At 39.7% G+C, this 21,624-nt stretch overlaps 2 protein-coding genes across 6 annotated transcripts in view; one reads left to right on the top strand and one right to left on the bottom strand.

Moving 5' to 3' along the window:
• LOC127510966 (fish-egg lectin-like) overlaps positions 1 to 21,624 on the bottom strand; it is a 736,337-nt gene that overhangs the window by 271,199 nt on the left and 443,514 nt on the right. The gene's annotated exons all lie outside the window — the stretch shown is intronic.
• Positions 1 to 21,624, top strand: part of nav3 (neuron navigator 3) — a 169,423-nt gene that overhangs the window by 78,771 nt on the left and 69,028 nt on the right. For all 5 annotated transcript variants that reach the window (XM_051891151.1, XM_051891150.1, XM_051891148.1 and 2 more), the window contains exons 6-9: positions 364 to 432; positions 5,088 to 5,239; positions 11,442 to 12,468; positions 16,842 to 16,954. In XM_051891151.1, the coding sequence (XP_051747111.1) occupies positions 364 to 432; positions 5,088 to 5,239; positions 11,442 to 12,468; positions 16,842 to 16,954 (1,361 nt within the window). The remainder of the gene's footprint in view (positions 1 to 363; positions 433 to 5,087; positions 5,240 to 11,441; positions 12,469 to 16,841; positions 16,955 to 21,624) is intronic.

The raw sequence follows: 21,624 nt of genomic DNA, 5'->3' as shown, positions 1-21,624 counted from the left end.
ACACGCATACTTTAAAGTACAGGTTTATAAATAGTGTGTTTTGGCTTTTAACTTGTTTAGATCTACAGCAACTAGAACAGCGACTAGAACAGTAGGACGGTTGGAGGAAGTACACATACTTGTGACGAGTGACATGTCATGTGAATCTGAGTAGGCGCACACAGAGGCCATGCTGTTTGCGTTTGCACGTGTGCGCCCAGCCCTGATTGTGGCTCGCTAAGTGCCGCCCTTATTGCATTAGAGAGAAAGATGCCACAGTTTGAAAAAAATTCAATCCAATCATTAACCTCATTCCTGTCTCTCTTTCCCTCCCTCTTTTTCTCTCCCGTTTCTCTCTCGTTCTCTCCCACTACCTTTTTACAGTCTCACCGCACGATATACAAGTCCACCAGGTCACAGTGGAATAGCAGCCCCTCAGAAGAAAAACACAAGGTAGAGTCTTTACAGTATCTGCCTGCTCTCGCTCTGTTCTGACACCTGAAATTCTCCAAAGAACTTCAGGCTAGAGACTGGGAAAGCCGATCTACTGATGTTCAAAGCTGTAGCAACAGATCTGGGTGATGGAAGTGGTGTATGATATGAACGCATGCTGGTGGTGTCCGTTATTCAACTGTGGTCGGGATTTTTTTTTTTTTTACATTTCAGAAATCTTTCTTTTGCTTAACGGTTTTGAACTGAATATCTTGGTTCAACTGAGGTGAGCGGGTGCAGAAAGTTCTGGATGAACCCTAGATATTGAATGTAGTTTATCTCAGACCACTTTAGCTGGAGGTTTTTGCAGTTTGAAGCTCTGGCCCTGAAAGCATTTGCTTCATCTCAGAGCTGGTGGGAAGCTGAGTGCTGGCGAAGCATTTCAAGCAGCCCCTAGCCAAACTATGTGAGATATGTGATGGACACTTTGTGTGATATAGTGCTTACTCCACTGACAGCCTGATGGGTAGGGTTCAACTGATGGCATTATTTGCTCAAAGACAACATGTGCCTGCAGGGAAAGGGACAGGAATGGAGACGCTGCAGTTCTCTGGGATCTTCTCTCAAAGCAGTGATATAAAAATGTTAGTAAACACTCATTCATCGAGTGTCCTGAATCAACTTTTTTTCATACTGGACTCTGCTCTCTTATTATGTACTGTATATTGTTTTATACAGACTTTTAATATTAGTCTGCAAGGATGTAGAGGGCCATTCATACCTAATGTTATCTGTGGGCTACACAACTGGCAATAGCTTTTGAAAATCTCATTATAAACGAGACTTGTTGGTGGTTTCAATTGAGAACGCTTGGTTAAATGTACTGGAAAATAGATCAATCTTACATCAAATATCTCCAAAGAGAAAAAAAAAAAAAAAAAACTATCAAAATGATGAATCGTCGTTCTTTCTTTCTCCCAGAATATATAATTACCACTCAAGTTGTGTATGTGCACTGTCTCCTGTTTATTTCTTTAGAGAGATGCATATGAACTATGTCTGAGGCTTAACTAATTAAATAAACACAGGATTATTGTGTAGTAATTTGGGTTAGAGAGTCAAATTTAATAACCCATGATCCTGCTTTTTTTTTAAAGGGAAAGCAGAATAGATAATGATGCATACATTAGCTATCCTCTAGAATCCAAAACTTTCAGCTCAATCCAAAGTGCTTCAATTGGAAAGATAGTATTAAGATTCACCAGAGATGACAGAAGCAGTCTTATTTGATCCTTAAACATCCTGCTCTAAATTTTAATAGGCATAATTTGAAAGATTTTATCTTCTATAAGGCCTTTTTATGTATGCAGGACACATATTGGAAAAGATGTGACATGTTATTAGAATTCAGCGATTGTTTAGCAGTGCAGATGTGCACAGTTAAACCCCGTCAAACGCTCACAGTTTTCATCTGAGCCCCATTGACACTTTAATTATCACCCTAAAATAAACAATAGCAGATCCAGAGACCTGATCTTCCAGCTGACCACCTCAGCTTCAGGTATAGACTTTTCAATAACAGCCCCTAAAGCAGAATATGTCATTTCTGTTCCATTAGCGTCATCAAACAACTCACAAAAATAATGAACATTTCAAACAGGTTTCCCTGCTTCCCTCCTATTGGCCAAACAATCAGATTGAGCCAGTCTGCTGGCTTGATCGGGATGCTTAAACAGAGTAATGCTTTGAAAATACCACAGATTTGTGAATGTCATATTTGTCTCTGAATATTATGTCAGGATAGGAAAAAGTATTGTAGCACAGAAAAAATTATACACCGCAGCTTAAATTCAGGTCTATTTTAGCAACGTTCTCTGTCTTCAGATGCCTGGTAAGCACTAAATTTATCCTCTACAGGCATATTTTTGTTTGTGTATGTATACATGATACATATTTATGATAATCATCGTCTTAGAAACATTTCAAGACCAAATTAGGAAACCAAATGTCTTATAAATGCTGATGTCAGATGTTGCCTGCATCCCTGAACCAGGCCAAACTGAATCTGCTCACTTTTAATGTGTTTTCTTTGCAAAATCAGGGAGAAAATCTGTAGATTTCAACATGATAAAGTGTGTTATGCTCACCTGAGTATACTACAGTACTGATAGCTGAAAGCATGATGAAATTAGTCAAAATATTTAATAAACACATGAGGGCTGACATGAGGTCTCTATGGACATCAATTACACGTGGGCCTGTTAAAGAAAACTTCTAAAACTCTTCAGTTTAGATGCTGTCCTCAATTCTGTCACTGCTGTCTGCCCCAATTTTCACCGAAATAACCTCTCTGAGAAATAGCACCAGATATGCTTTTTTCAGAACCGCTTTTCACACTTCTGTATTATCATATCTGGCAATGGTGGCCTGCATAACAGGTTAATAGGGAAAATCAGAAGTGCCTGATGGGAAATGAGCAAGTGATGAAGCAGTGTCATTAGAGGCTTGATGAGACATGCACCTGAACTGCCTGAATCATCGTTCTCCAATCTATCATTTCTGGGAAAGCTGTTTGCTCTGATTCTTTATAAGACTTTTCAAAACATATTTGATCAGTGATGAATTTCAAATGATGATGAAAGTTTAAAATGGTTTTTAAAATGCTTCAACTAAAACGAATAGGTCTTTATTAGTTTATCAATTTGGTTTTTGTTAAAATCAATTGCCTTTTGCCGTAATCAGATTTGAGTAACGTGAAACATCTCTGTTTGTTTAGAAATTTAATCGGCTGTAAGTGTCAGTGTCAAAGAACCTTAAAATTCCTGCTGTTCTGTTCCCCCATGACATGTTTATGAGACTTTGTTAGGCTGATGTGTCACGGGTTCATGTTTCCCTATTAAAAACTGCCTCTCTTGAGTCATTAACAAGCTTTGTGCGGGAGTAAATCATCAATAACGTGGATACAGCACAAGGCAATGAAAAGAAAAAAACACACACATACATACTCCAGGCTAGTTTTATTGCAGATTTTAGAGCAATTAAGAGCCATTTATTGTTCTGACGTGTTGAGGAATGAGCCGTTTTAAAAGACACTGTATATAAGTCAAATCATTATTCATAAATGCCATTCATTTATAATAGCTTATAGCTTATATATTTTAACATATATCTACCCCACATTTGAAGTAAATATTCACAATATTTGAATGGAATGAATGCTGATGTATGTGTATGGGTTTACTCAGTAGTGTACCGTGACTTTGAACCTTGGCCCTCTCACCCCCTTCCCTCATCGGGAAAAAAGTAATCTCAGCCTAAAATCAGCCTCACTTACCGTGTCCTCTTCTATAGTACTGCATACGTTACCTTTGACAAGAAATGCAACAAGCAATCAGCACAGTGAGTTTGAGAATTATCACCAAAATAAAACAAAATGTAATAAATCATCATTATCCTCAAGTCCTCATTACAAATAATTGCATCATCAAACAATTGGTGTGTGCATTTTTAGTGGAATATGGTGACAACTGGCCAGGTTGCAAAACGTATGACACACAAAACCAGCAAAATTTAATGCAAGCCGACTAGTGCTGTCAAAATTAACGTGTTAATGAATACAATAATTTTTTTTTTTTTTTCAGTTTAATGAGTTAAAAATATTTAACACAATTAACGCAGCATCTTTTTTTTTGTCATCCTTTATATGATCACGCTATCATTCATTCAAGTGCTATTAAACCATTCAAGCATGATAAGATGCAAAAAAGAACTTAAATCTGTACGGGCACGCTGTCCGTGAATCTCCTGTCTGTGTGACAAACACATGATTCATGCACACAGAAAGCCGCTTCAGACAGCGCGCCGGCCGCATTCAGTTCTCTTTCACGCTCAAACAGACACAAACACACAAAATTATGCCAAAATGCCCGCTTTATCGAGTATCCTTGTAAGCACAGTCTTAAATGGGTTTAATAAAGTCTTAAATTACCATAAAGAGTTGTGAGGACATCGGATGTATATCAGATCCACCGAGTCGTGTGCATCAGATCTTAAAGTGACAGCAGCCTAATAAACCTGCTGCTGTGATGTCTGTCATTAATAATCATTGTTTATTTATTAATAATTTTATAAATCACTCACTGGTCTTGATTGAATATTTTTGTAGCTTTAATAAGGATTAATCTATATTTAATGTGAAATGAATGTAACAGACTGTAATAAACTTATGATTTGGGGAAAATATTAATGAAAATATAAACTGCTGGGGTTGAAATGCTTTTAAAAGCTTTGGCTTTCTGCACCAAATTACCAAATCTATCTATCTATCTATCTATCTATCTATCTATCTATCTATCTATCTATCTATCTATCTATCTATCTATCTATCTATCTATCTGTCTGTCTGTCTGTCTGTCTGTCTGTCTGTCTATCTATCTATCTGCCTACCTATCTATCTGCCTACCTACCTACCTACTAAAACTGTCTCATTTGGGGATTAGGTTTAGTGTTAGACAGAAAATATCATTGGCTCACTATAAAAACAATAGAGTTTAGTCTCTACTGGAAAGTGTGTTTTGAGTGTGTGTGTGTCTGTCTGTCATAGTAATATTTAATCACATACAGCTCATATCCAGTGAGTGAAGACCAAACTAATGTGTTAGTGTTGTGTGTTACAGGTTACCAGGTCCCTCCAGAGTGCCCGCTGCAGGCAGCGGCAGTAGCAGCAGCAGTAAAGCCCACGGCTCCTCAAACCTGAACAGAAGGAGCCAAAGCTTCAACAGTATTGACAAGAGCAAACCACTGCAGTATGCTAGCGGCAACGACAGAGGTGAGCATTAAACAGACTTTACATTAATATCTTAATATTACAGTTTTTCTCAGTTGCTTTGGCACATTTCTCGAATCATCCTTAAAATTTGCCATGTTGTCAATATAATAGTGATGAATATTTCAGAGGTAAACTATGGCTACAGTTTTTATGACAGTGATTGAAACTGCACAAGACTGCACTTTGTCTGTATGGCATATATCAATTTTAACAGTACAAATGGACACATTACTGTATATGGGAGATTGATTGCAAAAGACTGGACAGGATTCACAGTTTTGTGTTTACTGTTGGTCTCAACAAATTACTGTAAAATGTCCTTGTGATAAATGAAAAAGACAAGACTATATACATGCACTGTATATATGTATTCATGTGTATGTGTGTGATATAGTATGTATCTGTATAAAGTTCATTTAGCCTACTACTGTAAGTGTAAAGCAAGTGTAATATGCTACTGTAATATTAAGATTATAGCATGCATACCATATTAGAGTGCAGTGCACATTGCTGAAATACATACCTGTTATGTCTATGAAATACTTGAATGATTGAAGAAAAGGTTTTTCTCCAAACATTCAGTTGCATCTTTAGACCCGCATAAGTCATTGTAAGGTCATGATTGAGAACATTGTTTACAATAGTGGTCCTTATTTCACCAGAAAGTGCCCCCTTTGCTTTATCTACCTCTTCCTTTGTTTTGCCTCCCTACCCTTCTCCCTCACATCCTTACTCCTCTTCTTCTTTCCAGCTGTTGACCCTTTTTGTTTCCATGATGTTCTTCGATTATCAGAAATTGTAACTCTTGTGTTGTACTCTGTCTATATATGCTTTCCAGTTGAAGATTCATGACATGCATCTTTGAGCTGTTTTAGAGAACTGGTTGGGTCATTGGTTGATCTAATGCTTTACATTCTCCTGAATACATTAGTGAAATTCTTGATTCACCTTCAAAATTCATCAATTCAGGACACATTTACAAAAGTCTAATAGAAATGTATAGACAATATACTTGTATATACACATTGTGATAACTAGGTCAACCATTTTGCATTTAATGACTTGTGCGATGAACTAATAACTAGATGTTTTGAGGGGTAAGACTATTCAACAGAGAACCATATAATACATTTTGAGCAACATGATATTAGCAATTGATAATGTAGGAAATAGCAGATGGTTGTACATAATCAATTGCCTGAATGTACTAAAGCATTTGCAGTTTGTTCAAAAGAATGAGAAACTGCTTTTATGATGTGCACAAGTGACTAGATGATGGTGGTTGAACAAGTAGTTTTGAGAATTTCAGTTCTGATCTGAGAAATGTGCCAAAGCTACTGAGAAGAACTGTAAAATCAAGGTTTCAGCTTGTTATCAACATGAAACAGCATCAGCTATATTCTGCTATCCACTAGATGGTGCCACTATCAAAGAAACAATAGAGCTGTGGTACAGGGCAAGATGCTCTAAGCTGGTTCCCCCAGTGAAAACTGCATTTATTTTTTACATTTTTATAATGACGTAAATAAATCTGTAGAAAAACACATTTCCTGAGGAAAACTTTGGGACTTGAAGTATAATATTGCACTGTGGTTCCTTTCTGGTGTGTTATTCACATCTGAAAAGGTGATCTGCCCTAGGCATTCACTGTCCTCCTCCTACATATTTCGAGATGACGTTAATGTTATATTTTTGCTTCTTCCACATAACCAGCCTATTCAGAGTTCACTTCAGATTTCATCTTCCTGTCAGAGCTGAACTATCATTCAAAGCTGACTTCATAAAACCACACGGCTATTTAGTCACCAGTGTGTAAATCTCCACAGGCTAGTTGGTTACTTAATAAATCTACGCTAGACCTGATGGAGTGTGTCGATTGAAGTCAGGTTGGGAGTTCAAAGACGTGTGACCTGTATTTCGCCCCTAGTTCACCCCTCACAGCAAGGATCCATGGCGATCGGTGAACAAAACGCAACTGATTTCCCTCGCAGACTGTTTGTTTTGGCTGTGCTGCCCGGTTAGATTTATACCGGACTTTACTGGTCCTTGTTCACTGTTAGCACAGATGCTGGTGTTCCCAGACACTGGGTACAGAGAGGGTGAGACGGCACACACAAAGCCAGACAGAGGGTCTCACATGGCAGACGGAGCTTTGATGAATCAGAGAGTCCTAATAGGCGACGTCTCTCTGGAAACCCATGGCTGCCCTTTTCCATCGGGCCTAACATTACTCAAAACCTTGATTTACAGGGCTACTGCGCTAATACCTCCACAGATGAGAAAAGCAAACTCCCATCTGCCTTTTTTCCCTCATCTTCCTTTTTCTTCTGTCCAAAGAGTTTGCCGCACTGGGGGAACCATGGGAGGGGCTGGTAGCGAGAAAATTAGCTCTGGTCCAAAAACTAGTGAGCTGCCTACCTAGCATTTTAAGACATCATAGGTGCACTGTTGACACAAAAACTGTTCCAAACAATAGGCAGAAAAATGATGCTGCCTTTTGAGACTCAATGTTTCGGCCAATGTTTTTGTAAAGGTGTGGTCACGTTAGTGAAATTTCACAGGCAAACATGGTTCATTGTACATTGTCAATAGTGTAGCAATATATGAAGCAGTTCGCACAGAAGTCACTCTTAAACCAAGCAGCTTTGTTTTCTTCAATGTGGTGAATCCGTGTGTCCTGCTGTGAAATCTTTGAGGAGAAATCTTTCTCTCCAAACAATGGTAAATATGACTGCTCCTTCATTGGAGAGGATATCCTAGAATGCATTTTGCCAAACGAGAAACTCAAAAGGCAGCAGAAATGGTCTGGTACTTAAATGAATGGGGAAAACTGTAACTGTAGTCGCACTTTACAGTTAAAATAGACAATTAAACTTTTTTAAAAAGGCATTTAATATGGCGGCTGTAGGTATAGAAGTCCCGCCGTACAGTTAAAAGAGCCATTCACCTGTTTGTTTATGGCAAAAAATTGTGCATTAGCTGGACCAGCCTGAATTTTTTTTTTTTTTTTTTTATGACACCATTGTTGTGTAATTCTGTTCCTGATTTGAAATGTGTTGTTAAAGCATAATATCTAACAACAGTTACTTAGATTTCGGTGCCCATTTAAATAGATCAGGAATTTCCAAACTATTTTGTCTGCCCCCTTTAGTACCCCATTAGATTTAAAGTTAATATTTCAAATCGTCATAGTTATGTGATAACTCCCCTGCAGTTCCCTCACATACCCCTAGGGGTTCAAAAACATTAGCTGGGAAACCCTGAAATTAAATATAAAATATATTATATAATACATATAATATTTATAATATGTACAATATGAAAATATCATTGGTATAAATATAAAAAGAGCTAGTAATTTCTAGAAATAGTGTTGTGAATATGGCTGCTGAATTGCCTGAAAGGGACTTTGGCCAAATGTAATAAAGAATAAATAAATAAAACGCATATTTCCTTAAATACTGAAAAGTATAGGTAAAATTAGTTCAGGGCTAATTTGCATAATACTTGTGTCTATTGTTATGTATTTATTATGCTTATTGTATCATCTTTGTTAGTTTAGCAACATGCAATCAATTGAGATGTGAGTTTTATTTGTGCTTCATGCTGCCCACATAGTGTTCCAAATCAGGCACTTATGACGGTTAGAATGCTGTCTTTGTAGCCCTCTAGGCAGCTCGCTAGGTTCTGGAACAGAGCTAGCATGTAGTCTTTCATTTTATGGCAGGCTTGAATACAAATTTCATAATCTGGAGTTTGACCTTTAACTGATTTAATCCTTAACCTCAAAATCTGTCAGCACCCAGTGCTACCGTCACCTACGTATTTCAGCACAAAGCCTCTCTGCGGATGCAAATCTCACACTGTTTATAAGCCCTATGCCAAGTTAGTAGGCACAAACACTTGCATGTTAAGTAGTCTTGTATAACAAAGCTAATTTCACCATTCACACTGGCTGCGGGAATGAATCAGCATGTTTGCAAACGTTAGCTCAGTTCAGGATACTTTCAAAAGCAATGCGTCCAGTTCCTGGATTAGTTTTGAAAGAAATTATTGTTATTTACAGTCGTGCTTAAAAGTTTGCATGGCCCTTGTAGAATCTGCAAAATGTTAATTATTTTAACAAAATAATAGTAAAAAAAACAGCCGCGGATCATCCAGGTAACCACACACATATTAAGAATCAAGGGTATGTACACTTTTAAATGGGGTCATTTTTATTAATTCAGCTATTTTTTTTTAACATCTTTTATGTAAAATATTCGGGACAGTACTACATAAAAAATAGCATGTTCCCTCTTATTTTGTTAAAATAATAACATTTTGCTGATTCTGCAAGGGGTATGTACATTCAGTGAACTTCTGCCATTGCTTCATACAGTAGCACCTGTGACGGTGGAGATGTATCAGAACTGGACAGAAGAGATAACAAAGAAAGCCAGAGGCAAAGGAAGTAGCTAACGCGATCCATTCTAGATTAGATAGTTTCTATCAGTACACCTGTTAATATGTTTGTTTTGGAATGTGTGTGTCATCCTGCCAGACTTTCCAGACCAAAGTGGCATTTCACTTTCAACATAAAGTGGTGTGGAGAAAAGACGGGTAGCTATGGTAACCACGTTTCGATGGTCTGGTGTGTGTATGTGTGTGTGAGAGGCTGTTATTTAAGCTGCTGTTATCTCCAAAGACGGGGTTAATTTAGCTGACACATGCACTGAAGCCCGATCCACACAACGCTCATTCATAGTCCAATCACTGTTCCCTCTACAAGATTTTCAATGGAACCAAATGAAGTCCCATCTCCTCCTCTTTTCCTTTGTGTTTAGAATTTTTCAGCTCGAGTCTTTGATATATCTGGATGCAAATCAAAGTTAGGGACAGCCTGAGTTACTGTGAGATTAAGTAGATTTACATGCTGTTTGTTGTGTTGTAAGGCAGCTGAAGCATTAGTGTATTACTGATCTTTTTAAATGCACAGAAACTCATTAAAATTGTATTTTATTTTCCTCATGTATAATCTGTTGAAGTTCAGTGAAAGCAATCTGATTTAAAAGCACTTGAGAGTGAATCTCACAAAAACACCTCAAAATCGAAATAAAACACTAAGAAGTTTTATTTTGAATAAAATAAAAAGAATGAAGCTTATTTTTCTTTTCTTGTTTCTTTTCTTTTTTCATTCTAAAATGATTTTAATGACAGTTAAACTTTTTATTTTTTTATTTTACTTTTTTTTTTAGCAAGAAATTACTTTTAATCAAAATGTATTTTATTTTATTCATTTTCATTTTATTTTCTTTTTAGTAAAAATGTGAAAAAAAAAAAAAAAATGCTTTTGACTGGTTGCATGAGATTCAATCTTAAAATGTAAAACATACCCTTACAACATCCCGTTACAAAGAAGTACTTGAGTACATTGGTGGAATCCATGATAATACCATGGTAATTTGGTATGTACCACGGTGCTGTATGATTACCATGTTCCTATGCTGTATTCATATAGATGCTAGAAAGAATGTCGTTCATCATAGAAGGAGAAAAAACCCAGCATGGTAATATATTGGTAATTTTTTGTCAATAATGTACAATCCACAGAATTCTAGTCAAACTAATCTGATTTATATACACTTGCATTGTAAAGCATTTTGAGTCTGCGCCCTGTGCTTTGCAATAGGAAGTTGTCATTATTGGACTGGTAGTCAAGGCTCAGACAAGTTGCATTTTAAAGGATGTTACATTTGTGCAATGTCATGGTCTAAAAACTTGATATATGTAGATCTGTGATTCCTCAATATGAACATGATGTATTTATATTGGATTAGGTATGTTTATATATATTATTCTGTGAGCCATGTTGATTCTCTGCAAAACATCACTGCATTTACAAAGAACAAGAGGGTGACTGGCAACAACAAAGTATTTGAAATCCCACAAAATCAATTTAGGAGCCAATTTTCTGCCTGAGTGCATTGCAGCATTGCTTAGGATTTCAGTATGCGGTGGTTGCAGAGTAAAGATTTGGATGGGGCACTATCTATTTCTCACGTGTTTATAGGACAAATCCCTTTCCTCTTATTCTAATATTTGATTATTGCTGCAGTCTCCAATTTCCTCCTTGCCAAACACAAAGTTTGTATTGCTTCTAGGGTGTGGTTTTATCAGTCTAACAGATGTGTCCACTGTGTGCTCTGTTTCTCTGGCACAGAGTCGGTGAAGGGCATCCCTCTGCCAGGCAGCATGAACGGCAGTGGCTCGGTGCCCTCCAGCACCAGCGGGCAGCAGCTGGCCTCTGCCATCCCCTCTCCCACCGCTGGAAAGTCCTGGCGCAGTAAGTCCATGAACATGAAGCACAGTGCCACCTCGTCCATGCTGGCCACCAAGCCGCCCAGCCCAACCGCTTCCCCAACCCCTCCCTTATCATCTGATCGCCTCCGGCCCCCAATCACAGATGCCTCCAAATCAGCCCCTGGCAACCAGCGCTCCATGTTGGAGAAGTTCCGGCTCATCAACCCTCGCTCCGCATCCAGAACCTCACCCTCGGTGGCCGAAATGGCTCTTCAGGAGGAGGATGACTTGTCGGAGTTTGGAGATGAGGGGACCTGCAGTCCCACACCACCCTGCGGGATCTCGAAACAGCAGGGGAAGACCTCCGCATCCTCCTTTGCACCCCCAAACAAGACCAACAACTGCAAGAACCAGAACAATAAGTCCTTGCCGCAGCCTAAAGACAAAGAGGACAAGAACAAGACCAAGAGCAAAGCCAGCACACCACCCAAAGAGGAGCCAGTAATGGTGGAGCCCTCTAAAAAGGGCTCCAAGATCGCCAGCCTCATCCCCAAAGGAAGCAAAACATCCGCAGCCTCTGTGAAGAAAGAAAGTGCAATCCCCGCCTCCAGCGGCATCCCCAAGCCTGGTCTGAAGGCTCCAACGGCGACCGCCAAGCCTGCAGCGACTCAACCTAGTGTACCTGCACCTAGTGTACCTGCTACAAGTGGTGAGAAGACCAAACTTAGTAAAGGCAGTCAGTCTATATATATGCAGAGATCTTTGGGAGGTTTGGAGAATCGTAAGACCAGCATGGTGTCATCAACCAGTACCTCAGCACTTTCTGGATCCGCCACTTCAGGGCTGGGTGGTGGAGCAGCTCTAGGAGGCAATGGGGCAGTACAGCTTCCCCAGCAGCAGCAACACAACCATCCCAACACAGCAACCGTCGCCCCCTTCATGTATCGGTGAGTGATTCTAAAATACAGTTGGACATGATTGTTGCATTTTCAAATGTCTTGCTTTGCATATTGTGAAGGATGTTTACAGAAGTTGTGGGTACCTGCTTAATGATCAAGGATCTTGATCCATCCTGTTCAGTCACAGAAGAGTTTGATGTTTATCTGCTTACCCCCAGGGCATCCAAGATGTAGGTGACTTTGTTTCTTCAGTAGAACACAAATGATGATTTTTAACTCCAACCGTTGCGGTCTGTCAGTCGTATAATGCTTGTCAACGGTAACTCCGTCTATAAGAGTCAAAAAAACATGCACAGACAAATCCAAATTAAACCCTGCGGCTTGTGACGACACATTGATGTCCTAAGACACAAAACGATCGGTTTGTGCGAGAAACCGAACAGTATTTATATCATTTTTCACCTCTAAAACACCACTATGTCCAACTGCCTTGCGCATCCGGTTGGTGAGGTCTGAAAACGTGTTCTGATGACAGAAGTAATGTCGCGCACTTATACTTCAATGAGTGCGAGACATCACTTCCGTTGTCAGAGCGCGTTCAGACCTCACCAACCGGATGCGCAAGGCAGTTGGACATAGTGGTGTTTTAGAGGTGATATAAATACTGTTCGGTTTCTCGCACAAACCGATCATTTCATGTCTTAGGACATCAATGTGTCGTCACGAGCCGTAGGGTTTAATTTGGATTTGTCTGTGCATGTTTTTTTTGACTCTTATAGATGGAGTTACCGTTGACAAGCATGTTTTACTGAAGAAACAAAGTCACCTACATCTTGGATGCCCTGGGGGTAAGCAGATAAACATCAAATTTTCATTTTTGGGTGAACTATCCCTTTAAGGGCAGGTGGGCTTTCCTTGTGATCAGTAAATTTGGTCTCTTTGGATAGAATTATTTCTGTTTTTTGGACAAAAATCCCTCAGTACAGAAAGCAGATGCCAACTGGTCATTTTTCAAACTTACTATGTCCTCATCATAGACCCTGATGACTTCTAGTCCGGGCAGGGCTACTGGGTCTATATATCTAATGATGCTTAGAGACATTAAAGGGTAAGACTCTGACAAACGGACAGATCTGGGTTTCTTGGTTCTATTCTGGGTTGTAAAATCATTATCATTATCTATGAGACAGCAGGACCATGTCTCTGTAATTACCCTCTATAGACAGGCAAAGATGAAACCCTCATCCCCAGGAGGTCCAGAATAATAACCTCATCTTTTACTCTTCTTTTTAATCTGCTCACTGCTAACCAGACAGGTACTTTAAAGAATCTCTCTTGCCAGATACTATTCGTAATCACTCATTCATTCATGAGATACACCATAAACACAGCAAAATACAATTTTTGTTTAGATGTGGAAATTAATAAGATCTGAATGTTAAAGAGTTGGCCTGGTGGGAAATGCACATGTTCCGACATGTTGCACAGTGGTGTTTCTGTGCAGGCAACCCGGATTTCAGTCATTTTCGAATCAATCATTTCTTCTCTGTCCTGTCAGAGTAAAGGCAGAAAGGGAAATCTGGAGGATGTCTTGTTAAATCTGACTGTGAGTGGTGATGTTAACAGGATGGATCTCTTTTCATTATAGATTGTCTAGACAAGAGTCCTGTTTTGACCAGACAGGGTGAGACCCCCTTACACACATACGCTGACAGAGCAACATAAAGCATTATTAATTACAGACAAATATATGTTGAACTAACCATCTATATATACAGTTTATCAAACCAGCTTTTAGACCCACAAACACACACCCACTGATCATCTGTCCATCGCATCACATATCCAATCTTGCAATGCTTTGTAAGAAAAAGCAGCGGGTAAACGTCTCATCTCGACAGTATTAATAGCCCGAGTGGGAACCGCTGAGACGTTTGCCAGACCGCCTCGTTTGAGGGGCGTGGCTTCCCTCAGTCCTCACCAAGAGACTAGTGACATCACAAATGATGACTAATGAGGGTGAAATGGTTAGAGTGGAGGAAGAGGAAGTGGGAGCAGAAAAGAGAATATTTGATTGATGGGCAGAGGGCATTCATAACAGTTTGAGTCAGCTTATTAAAAAGACAATGAGAGTGTTAATGGTAGACAAAAACTGACATCAAAGACAAAGATGAGTGTTAGAAGCGAGAGTGTGAGGGTATTGTCCTTGAGCAATTGTGTATGTTCAGTAACATGTTTAATCCTTCACTTGATAAAGAGCTCTGACCCCCGCCTGACATGCCTGAACAAACTGAACCTTTAGAGCTCAACAGCTCCCATAAAACACACTCACCACCTTACCGGCCTGCCACAGGTTCATTATTCACAGGAAGACGATGACGTTTTCTTAAAGCTGTGTTTGGCATTCTCGGTGTCGTCTCATAAGGATTATAACCTAAAGTCTTAATGGAATTTTAAACTGGAGCCCTTATCACACTCCACCACTGCAGATCTTCCTCTCAAGAGCTTTGCTTCACTCAACGGTGCTGCGAGGTGGTACACTGCATTTTGAATGGGTCCTGATGGTGAGCATGCTCTTTTAAACTACACTTATGTAGGGTCAAACGTTTTGACATGATTGACAAAGGTGGGTGAGTTGAGGAAGTTGCATTACCAGCCTCAAAACTGCATTTTTGTATACATTTAAATATGTATACACTAGTGTTCAAAAGTTCAGTTTGGTAAGATTTTTTTATGTTTTTGAAAGAAGACTCTCAACATGGCTGTATTTATTTGAATAAAAATACAGTGGATTTTTATTCCCAGTGGCATGGAGAACAATGGGTTCACCACCCATGTATTGCCTCTCCTCCCATCAACACTCTCAGCTTCAGTGATGTTGCATGAAAACTATATTAAAAAGATGAAATGATGCATCTGATGCCCATAAAATCTCTGTGTGTGTCCTTACCCGAACTTCTGTTGAAACTGTCTGTTCATTCAGCTCGCCTACCTGACAGTTTAAGCCCTCTTCCTTTCTGCATCATTTGCTTATTTGCATTCGCAGGCAGAGTTTGTGTGTATATGTGTGAGTGTTTGTTGTCACAGGAAGTGCAGTATCTGAATGGCATGAGTGTGGAACACGTGGTGAAACTAATAGTGTGACATGCTTCTGAAATATTTGGCTGGTGAATTGGATGTGTATGACTGTGTGTGTGTGAGAGAGAGAAGGGAATGTTTATCAGGGTGAGTGCAGATGTCCTGGGACGACTTTATTGTAGATGATATCTGTTTCAACTGTTTGAACAGCATTGTATGTGCATTTGTTTGTCAGGTTTTGCTATATTATTGGATACCAGGTGTCCCCACAATGACAGTAAAACCTAAAAAAAAAAATAAAGTCGCTAATTTATTGGTCACGTGACCTTTTGCAATGCCTAGTTAAAAGGTTAGTTCACCCAAAAAATGAAAATTCTGTCATTAATTACTCACCCTCATGTTGTTCCACACCCGTAAGACCTTCATCTTTGGAACACAAATTCACAAATTAAGATATTTTTTGATGAAATCCGAGAGGACTCGTCCATACACAGCAATATAACCACCACCTTCAAGGTCCAGAAAGGTACTAAAGACATTGTTAAAAAAGTTGACATGACTGCAGTGGTCCAACCTTAATTTTATGAAGCAATGAGAATACTTTTTGTGCGCAAAAAAAAAAAAAAAAAACTTTCTCTTCTCTTCTGTGTCATTCTCATACGCTGTTTGCATTCAGGGTTCCAGGTTCTACTTCAGAACGTCGACTCATTATTGGCCGGCTCCTGCGTCAGCATCACACGCGTGCGTCGTGCTGCTCACGTGTGCAGCTTTGGCCAATACTGAGCCGGCATTAGGACGTAAACATGGAAGCCTTCACTGTGCTTACTGCATCAACTGCATAAAGATAATGACAGGGAAGAGAAGAGATTGTTTAATAAAGTCGTTATTTTTGTTTTGTTTTTGCGCACAAAAAGTATTCTTGTCGCTTCATAAAATTAAGGTTGAACCACTGCAGTCACGTCAACTGTTTTAACGATGTCTTTAGTACCTTTCTGGACCTTGAAAGTGGTGATTATATTGCTGTCTATGGATGAGTCCTCTCTGATTTCATCAAAAATATCTTAATTTGTGTTCAGAAGATGAACGAAGGTCTTACAGGTATGGAACGACATGAGGGTGAGTAATTAATGACAGAATTTTCATTTTTGGGTGAATTAACCCTTTAACTAGGCTTTTTTTTTTAGAAAGTGACTGAAACATTTGCCACTTTTTCATTAAAGCAGTGGTTTTATCTTGAAATTGGTGGTTTCCCTTCATTTTTGGGATGATATGCAAAAAAAAATGTACTTCTCTGTGTAAAATACTAATAATTCATATATAATATTCCCTTTTTCTTCACTCAGGACGTATTCAGAGAATGACTGCACTACCGTGGCCCCCCCTGAACCGTGTCTCAGTCCCACAAAAGACCTGGTCTACGGCAAGACCGCCAAACAGTGCCTGGAGGAGATCTCAGGTAGGATGAGTACCGCCACATGTGCACATACACACACAGTCAAACATAAGAGAGCGACACACACTCAACACACCAAACACATACACTCACACAGAAGCCGAAACACAGGCACAGATTCTCTCTGCAGGCCTCTAGTTCCATGTTGCTATCACAGCAAGAAAAGGTCAGATATGACAGGTGGACAAAGGCCGGCCTTGTTTGGGAGGCCAGGCAGCAGAATGTGTTGTTTATCTGCGCTTCTGTGTATTTCTCTATGTGTGGGACTATGATGTGACAGCTGATAGCTGAAGATAGGTGCCTGGGGCTCAGGCTCTGCTCACACACATCTTTTAACAACCAGTCTGTGAGCAACTGTGAGAAATAAATGCAAATTGTGCCCAAATGCTGCATTTACCTGCGCTGCAATTTCTGGAAATGGAGGGTGCACTATGACATACATTCCTAGATGTTCATTTCCTGTGTGAATATTTATCAGCACAGCCACCGTTGTTTTAGCTCTATGCTTTGGTTTATTTCATTAATTCCGTACAAGATGAGATTTAATCGGTTTGCGATCTGGCTGCTTGTGTGCATCCCTGAGGTTCCCTGTTGTTATTTTAATACATTTTGTTCGTAATTAACAGTGTAAAAAAGCTCAAAACAAACTCGACTGGAAAATCTTTCCACAAAAACCAGCCCACTCTTCTTTAATGAGATATAAATTAGTGTTCCAGCTTGCACAAAAATGCCTGGAATGTCAAATTACAGTGAATAAACTGCAGACGTGAACACATAAGCACAAAGTGGTCAGTGTTTGCACGTCAATGAGAATGCAGCCCTGCTGTGGTCATTTTGAAGGTGAGGGACATTGTTTGCAAATTGATCTTGAAGCAGCAATAACATTATGACTCATGGTCAGACGTTTACTGCATGTTTTGCACTGCATTGGAAGAGTTTTGGGACAATTTTTGGCAGAAAATGGTTATTATACCCTGAGCTGTTGAAAACAAATGAAGGAAATAGATACCAATTTTAAATGGTACAGCTAGATTGTAACTTTAAGGTTTATTCAGTAATTAAAGATTATTAGACTTAATCTCAGATTTTTTCAGATCCATGTCTCAAACTGTGCCATGATTTGCTCTGAAGTCAGAGTTTTTATTATGAAATCCAATGTTTTGCCTTAATTTTTTTGCTCGATATTCCTGCTGTATGCAAACAATTAATTCCTGCTGTTAACAAGACAATTAAAGTCTTAATTTGTGTGTTTTTATTTGAGGATGATACTTATTTTAAACAGAAATTAGAACTCCATAAAATTCCCCTGAGCTATGAAAGAGGAACATATAAGAAAAATCATTTTCCCTCTTGGATAGCATGTCTACAGGCTTTTTCCCCTCTACATCTCGTCATGTTTGAAATGCTTTGGTTTGACCAGTGATGTGGTCAGGGAAACCCTCACATGGACTACTTATAGATGTTAACCTCAGAACTCACTTCCTGTTGAAGTTCAGTTTGGGTTCCACCCTGTTGTAAAATTAGTTTCACTCAATGCAAGTAAGAACAAAATTTATGCATGCACCTGTTCTGTTTATGCATATTTAGATGCTTGGTTGCTTTGGTGGTGAGGCAGGTAGTTGGTAAAGATTATACGATTGTTTGATTAAAAAAAAAAAAAAAAAAAAAAAAACGACCTTTGTTACATTTGTTGAATTGTCCAGGATCTGGTTATGGTCCGGATCTCTGGTTAATTCTGAAATATCAGGCAAGCATAGCTTGTCGGAGTCCATGAACGGATTTAAAAACAAAAAACAGACAAACATATATAATAAAAAATGAATTAATAATATAATATAATGTAATATAATATAGTACTTTTTATGAATTCAATATTTCATATAGACAATTGTCTGATTATATTATATTATATTATATTATATTATATTATATTATATTATATTATATTATATTATAATTTGTCTTTCATCATTGTAAAATCATGATAGCAATATTTTTGTGATGAAATATATTATAGTCTTAATGTTAAAATCTAGCTTTATTGTATTGTATTTTTATGTATTAATTAAGTCTGATCTATAAAGGTTGAAAATCTCTGTTTTGGGATATATTATAGTCATAGTTCGGCTTTTTGGTATGATTTCCTTTCCTTTTCCAGTTGAGCTGTGTGCTGCAGCTTTTCCAAATGCATTATCTTAACACCTCTCACCAGTATGAAGACAGTCTGAGGAGAGATCACAGTGTTACGAGCCAGTTTTGTCTTACGCTATTCCCACAACACACACACACACACACACACACACACACACACACACGCACACACAGACCAATACCTGTTTGGCTGAGAAGGTGTGTGCTGACTCGGTAGCTAACAGCAACAGGAAACCAGCCGTCATTGCTGCAAAGAGAAACACAGAGAGAGGAAAGGAGGAGATGGATAAAGAGAATAAAGCAGCTCACAGCATGTTAAAAGGAGCAGGCGGACCCTGAGCTTGCATCTCGGAGCTCGCGCACACACTCAATCTCTGCTCCTGTCCCTTGGAGCGAGCCACATGCGCTCACTCCAGCCGGTAATTAATAGACAGAGTGTGTGAAGAGACCTCAGTTGCTGGGAGAGAAACAAGAAGAGAGGGAAATGCCGTGAAGGATGTGTATCACAATTTAACCATATTCTGGTGCAGATCTGCTTCTCGTGAGCCGCCGTGCTGCATTGAAGGAAAGAAGTGATAGAAGAGGAAGAGAGGAGGAAGACAGGAGGAGTGTGCTCTCAGCACGTGTACCTGGATGCTGGTTATTGGCTGCGGCGAGCGAGCGTGTGTGTGTGGGCAGGATGATATTTGACGCTCCCTGGTGCAAGGGGCAGTTTTGCGACTGAGCTTGTATGCCAGCTGCCACCTGAGGCTCTCAGATCATGTGAGGAGGAACAAACTTCAAGATAAGGTAGAAAAAGTGCAAGGGATCCTAAAGAACGTGTGAAAATATGAAGCGCGGAGCCGACTTTTCTGTGTTCCAGGGCGGAAGCCCGCCTCGCAAGTCACCGCAGCCTCTCCCAGACAATCTAAACCTCCGCAAGCAACGTTCTCTCGGCAACCTCGTGCTGCTTAGCGATGGGGAGCAGAGGGTTTACACCTTTGAACTGGATGAACCGCCATGCCCGCCTTCGTCAGCCTCCGGGATTTCATCTACATCACCCTCGCCCCAGCATGGCCGAGGCAGCGCTCGTAGACACCCCGAAGGCAGCACCCGAGCTCGGTCGCTCTCGCTGTCCCTCACCAAGATGCTCTCCCAGTCCGAACACTCCCTTATACCTGTGCCCTGGGGTCGTAAGTCCAGCCGGATGGCACCGCATCAGCACCAGCGGCCGGAGTTGGTGGATAAAGCGGGCAGCAGTAGAAGATCAGATGAGGACACCCAGGCAGGTCCAGCGGGTACTGGAGGAGACTGGGAGCTTGAGAGTGCCAGAGACGAGCAGGCACAGCTGGATAAAGAGGTTATACTCACTATGCTGGGAGACCTGGAGCAGGTTTTAAACCCGCAGACACGCCGTAAGTGCCGTGCCGCATAGCTACACAGAGTCACTCAAACTCATCAGTAACATATTGTAACAGTCTTTGTGTCGTCCTTGTGCATTGTTGTGGTAATGGTTATATTTATCCCTGAACTCTGGGTCGACAGTGTGTGTAACTGCATTAGAAATGGTTCTTGGGGATGTCAGGGTGAATTATGGTTCTCTGATCATGCTATAGAAGAACATTTAGCAGCCAGATTCACCTGCCGGCTATGGAAGCATTGCCATGCTGTCTGCAGCTGTGATCAATAGCTCTATTTACCCTCCCGTCGGTGTGATCCATGCTTTTATTCTTCACCCTTCTAGTATTAACCGTCAACCACGGGGCTGTTTGTTCACAAGCCCACCACCTCATCTTATTGAAGTAATTCAGTTCCCTGTAGTTCAGTCTGATAGCAGCATTCCTTTACATAGCATTTGTTAACAAAAGGGGCTATTTCTTACTCTTTTAGTGGTTACTATTATTACTGCTAATACTTAAAGGGATTGTTCACATAAAATTACAAATTCTGTCTGAAAATCATTTACTTGCCCTCATTCTAAACCTGTGTGCATTTCTTTTTTCTGTGAAACACACACAAAAAAAGATATTTCGAGAAAATTTCAGTGCTTTTTTTCTTTGACCATACACTGAAAGTCAGTAGGGTCCAGTTTTGTTTGGAGACCAACATTCTTCAAAATATCAGAGGAGCGAAATGCATACGAGTTTGAGTAAATCATAATCTTTCAGTTTTTTGCTGAACTGTACCTTCTAAGTTAGGGTTTTGTTCAAATCTCTAAGCCTAAGTATTAAACTCTCGTTCTCATTTTCTATAGACAATATTACCTGAAATTATACAGGGTTTTTGTTGTTGTTGTTGTTTGAGGAAAGGTGTGCTATTACATTTCTAAGCAATCTGGCCAATGCTTTTAGCTGTGTGGAAGATGATATGCACAAAAATCCAATAAATTTACAAAAATATTGAGGTAGGGACCCAAGCAAATAACCAATAAACAACCACCCAGAGCACTTTAGTTACCACATAGCAACACCTTAAAACCCACTCATAACACATTAGCAACCACATAGCAACACCCTGACAATCAACCAGTAGGGCCTACATTA

This window comes from Ctenopharyngodon idella, chromosome 4 (assembly GCF_019924925.1).
Source record: "Ctenopharyngodon idella isolate HZGC_01 chromosome 4, HZGC01, whole genome shotgun sequence".
Taxonomy (NCBI): domain Eukaryota; kingdom Metazoa; phylum Chordata; class Actinopteri; order Cypriniformes; family Xenocyprididae; genus Ctenopharyngodon; species Ctenopharyngodon idella.
Note: the sequence above shows the minus strand (reverse complement) of the source record. Positions and strands in the feature narration are given on the sequence as shown.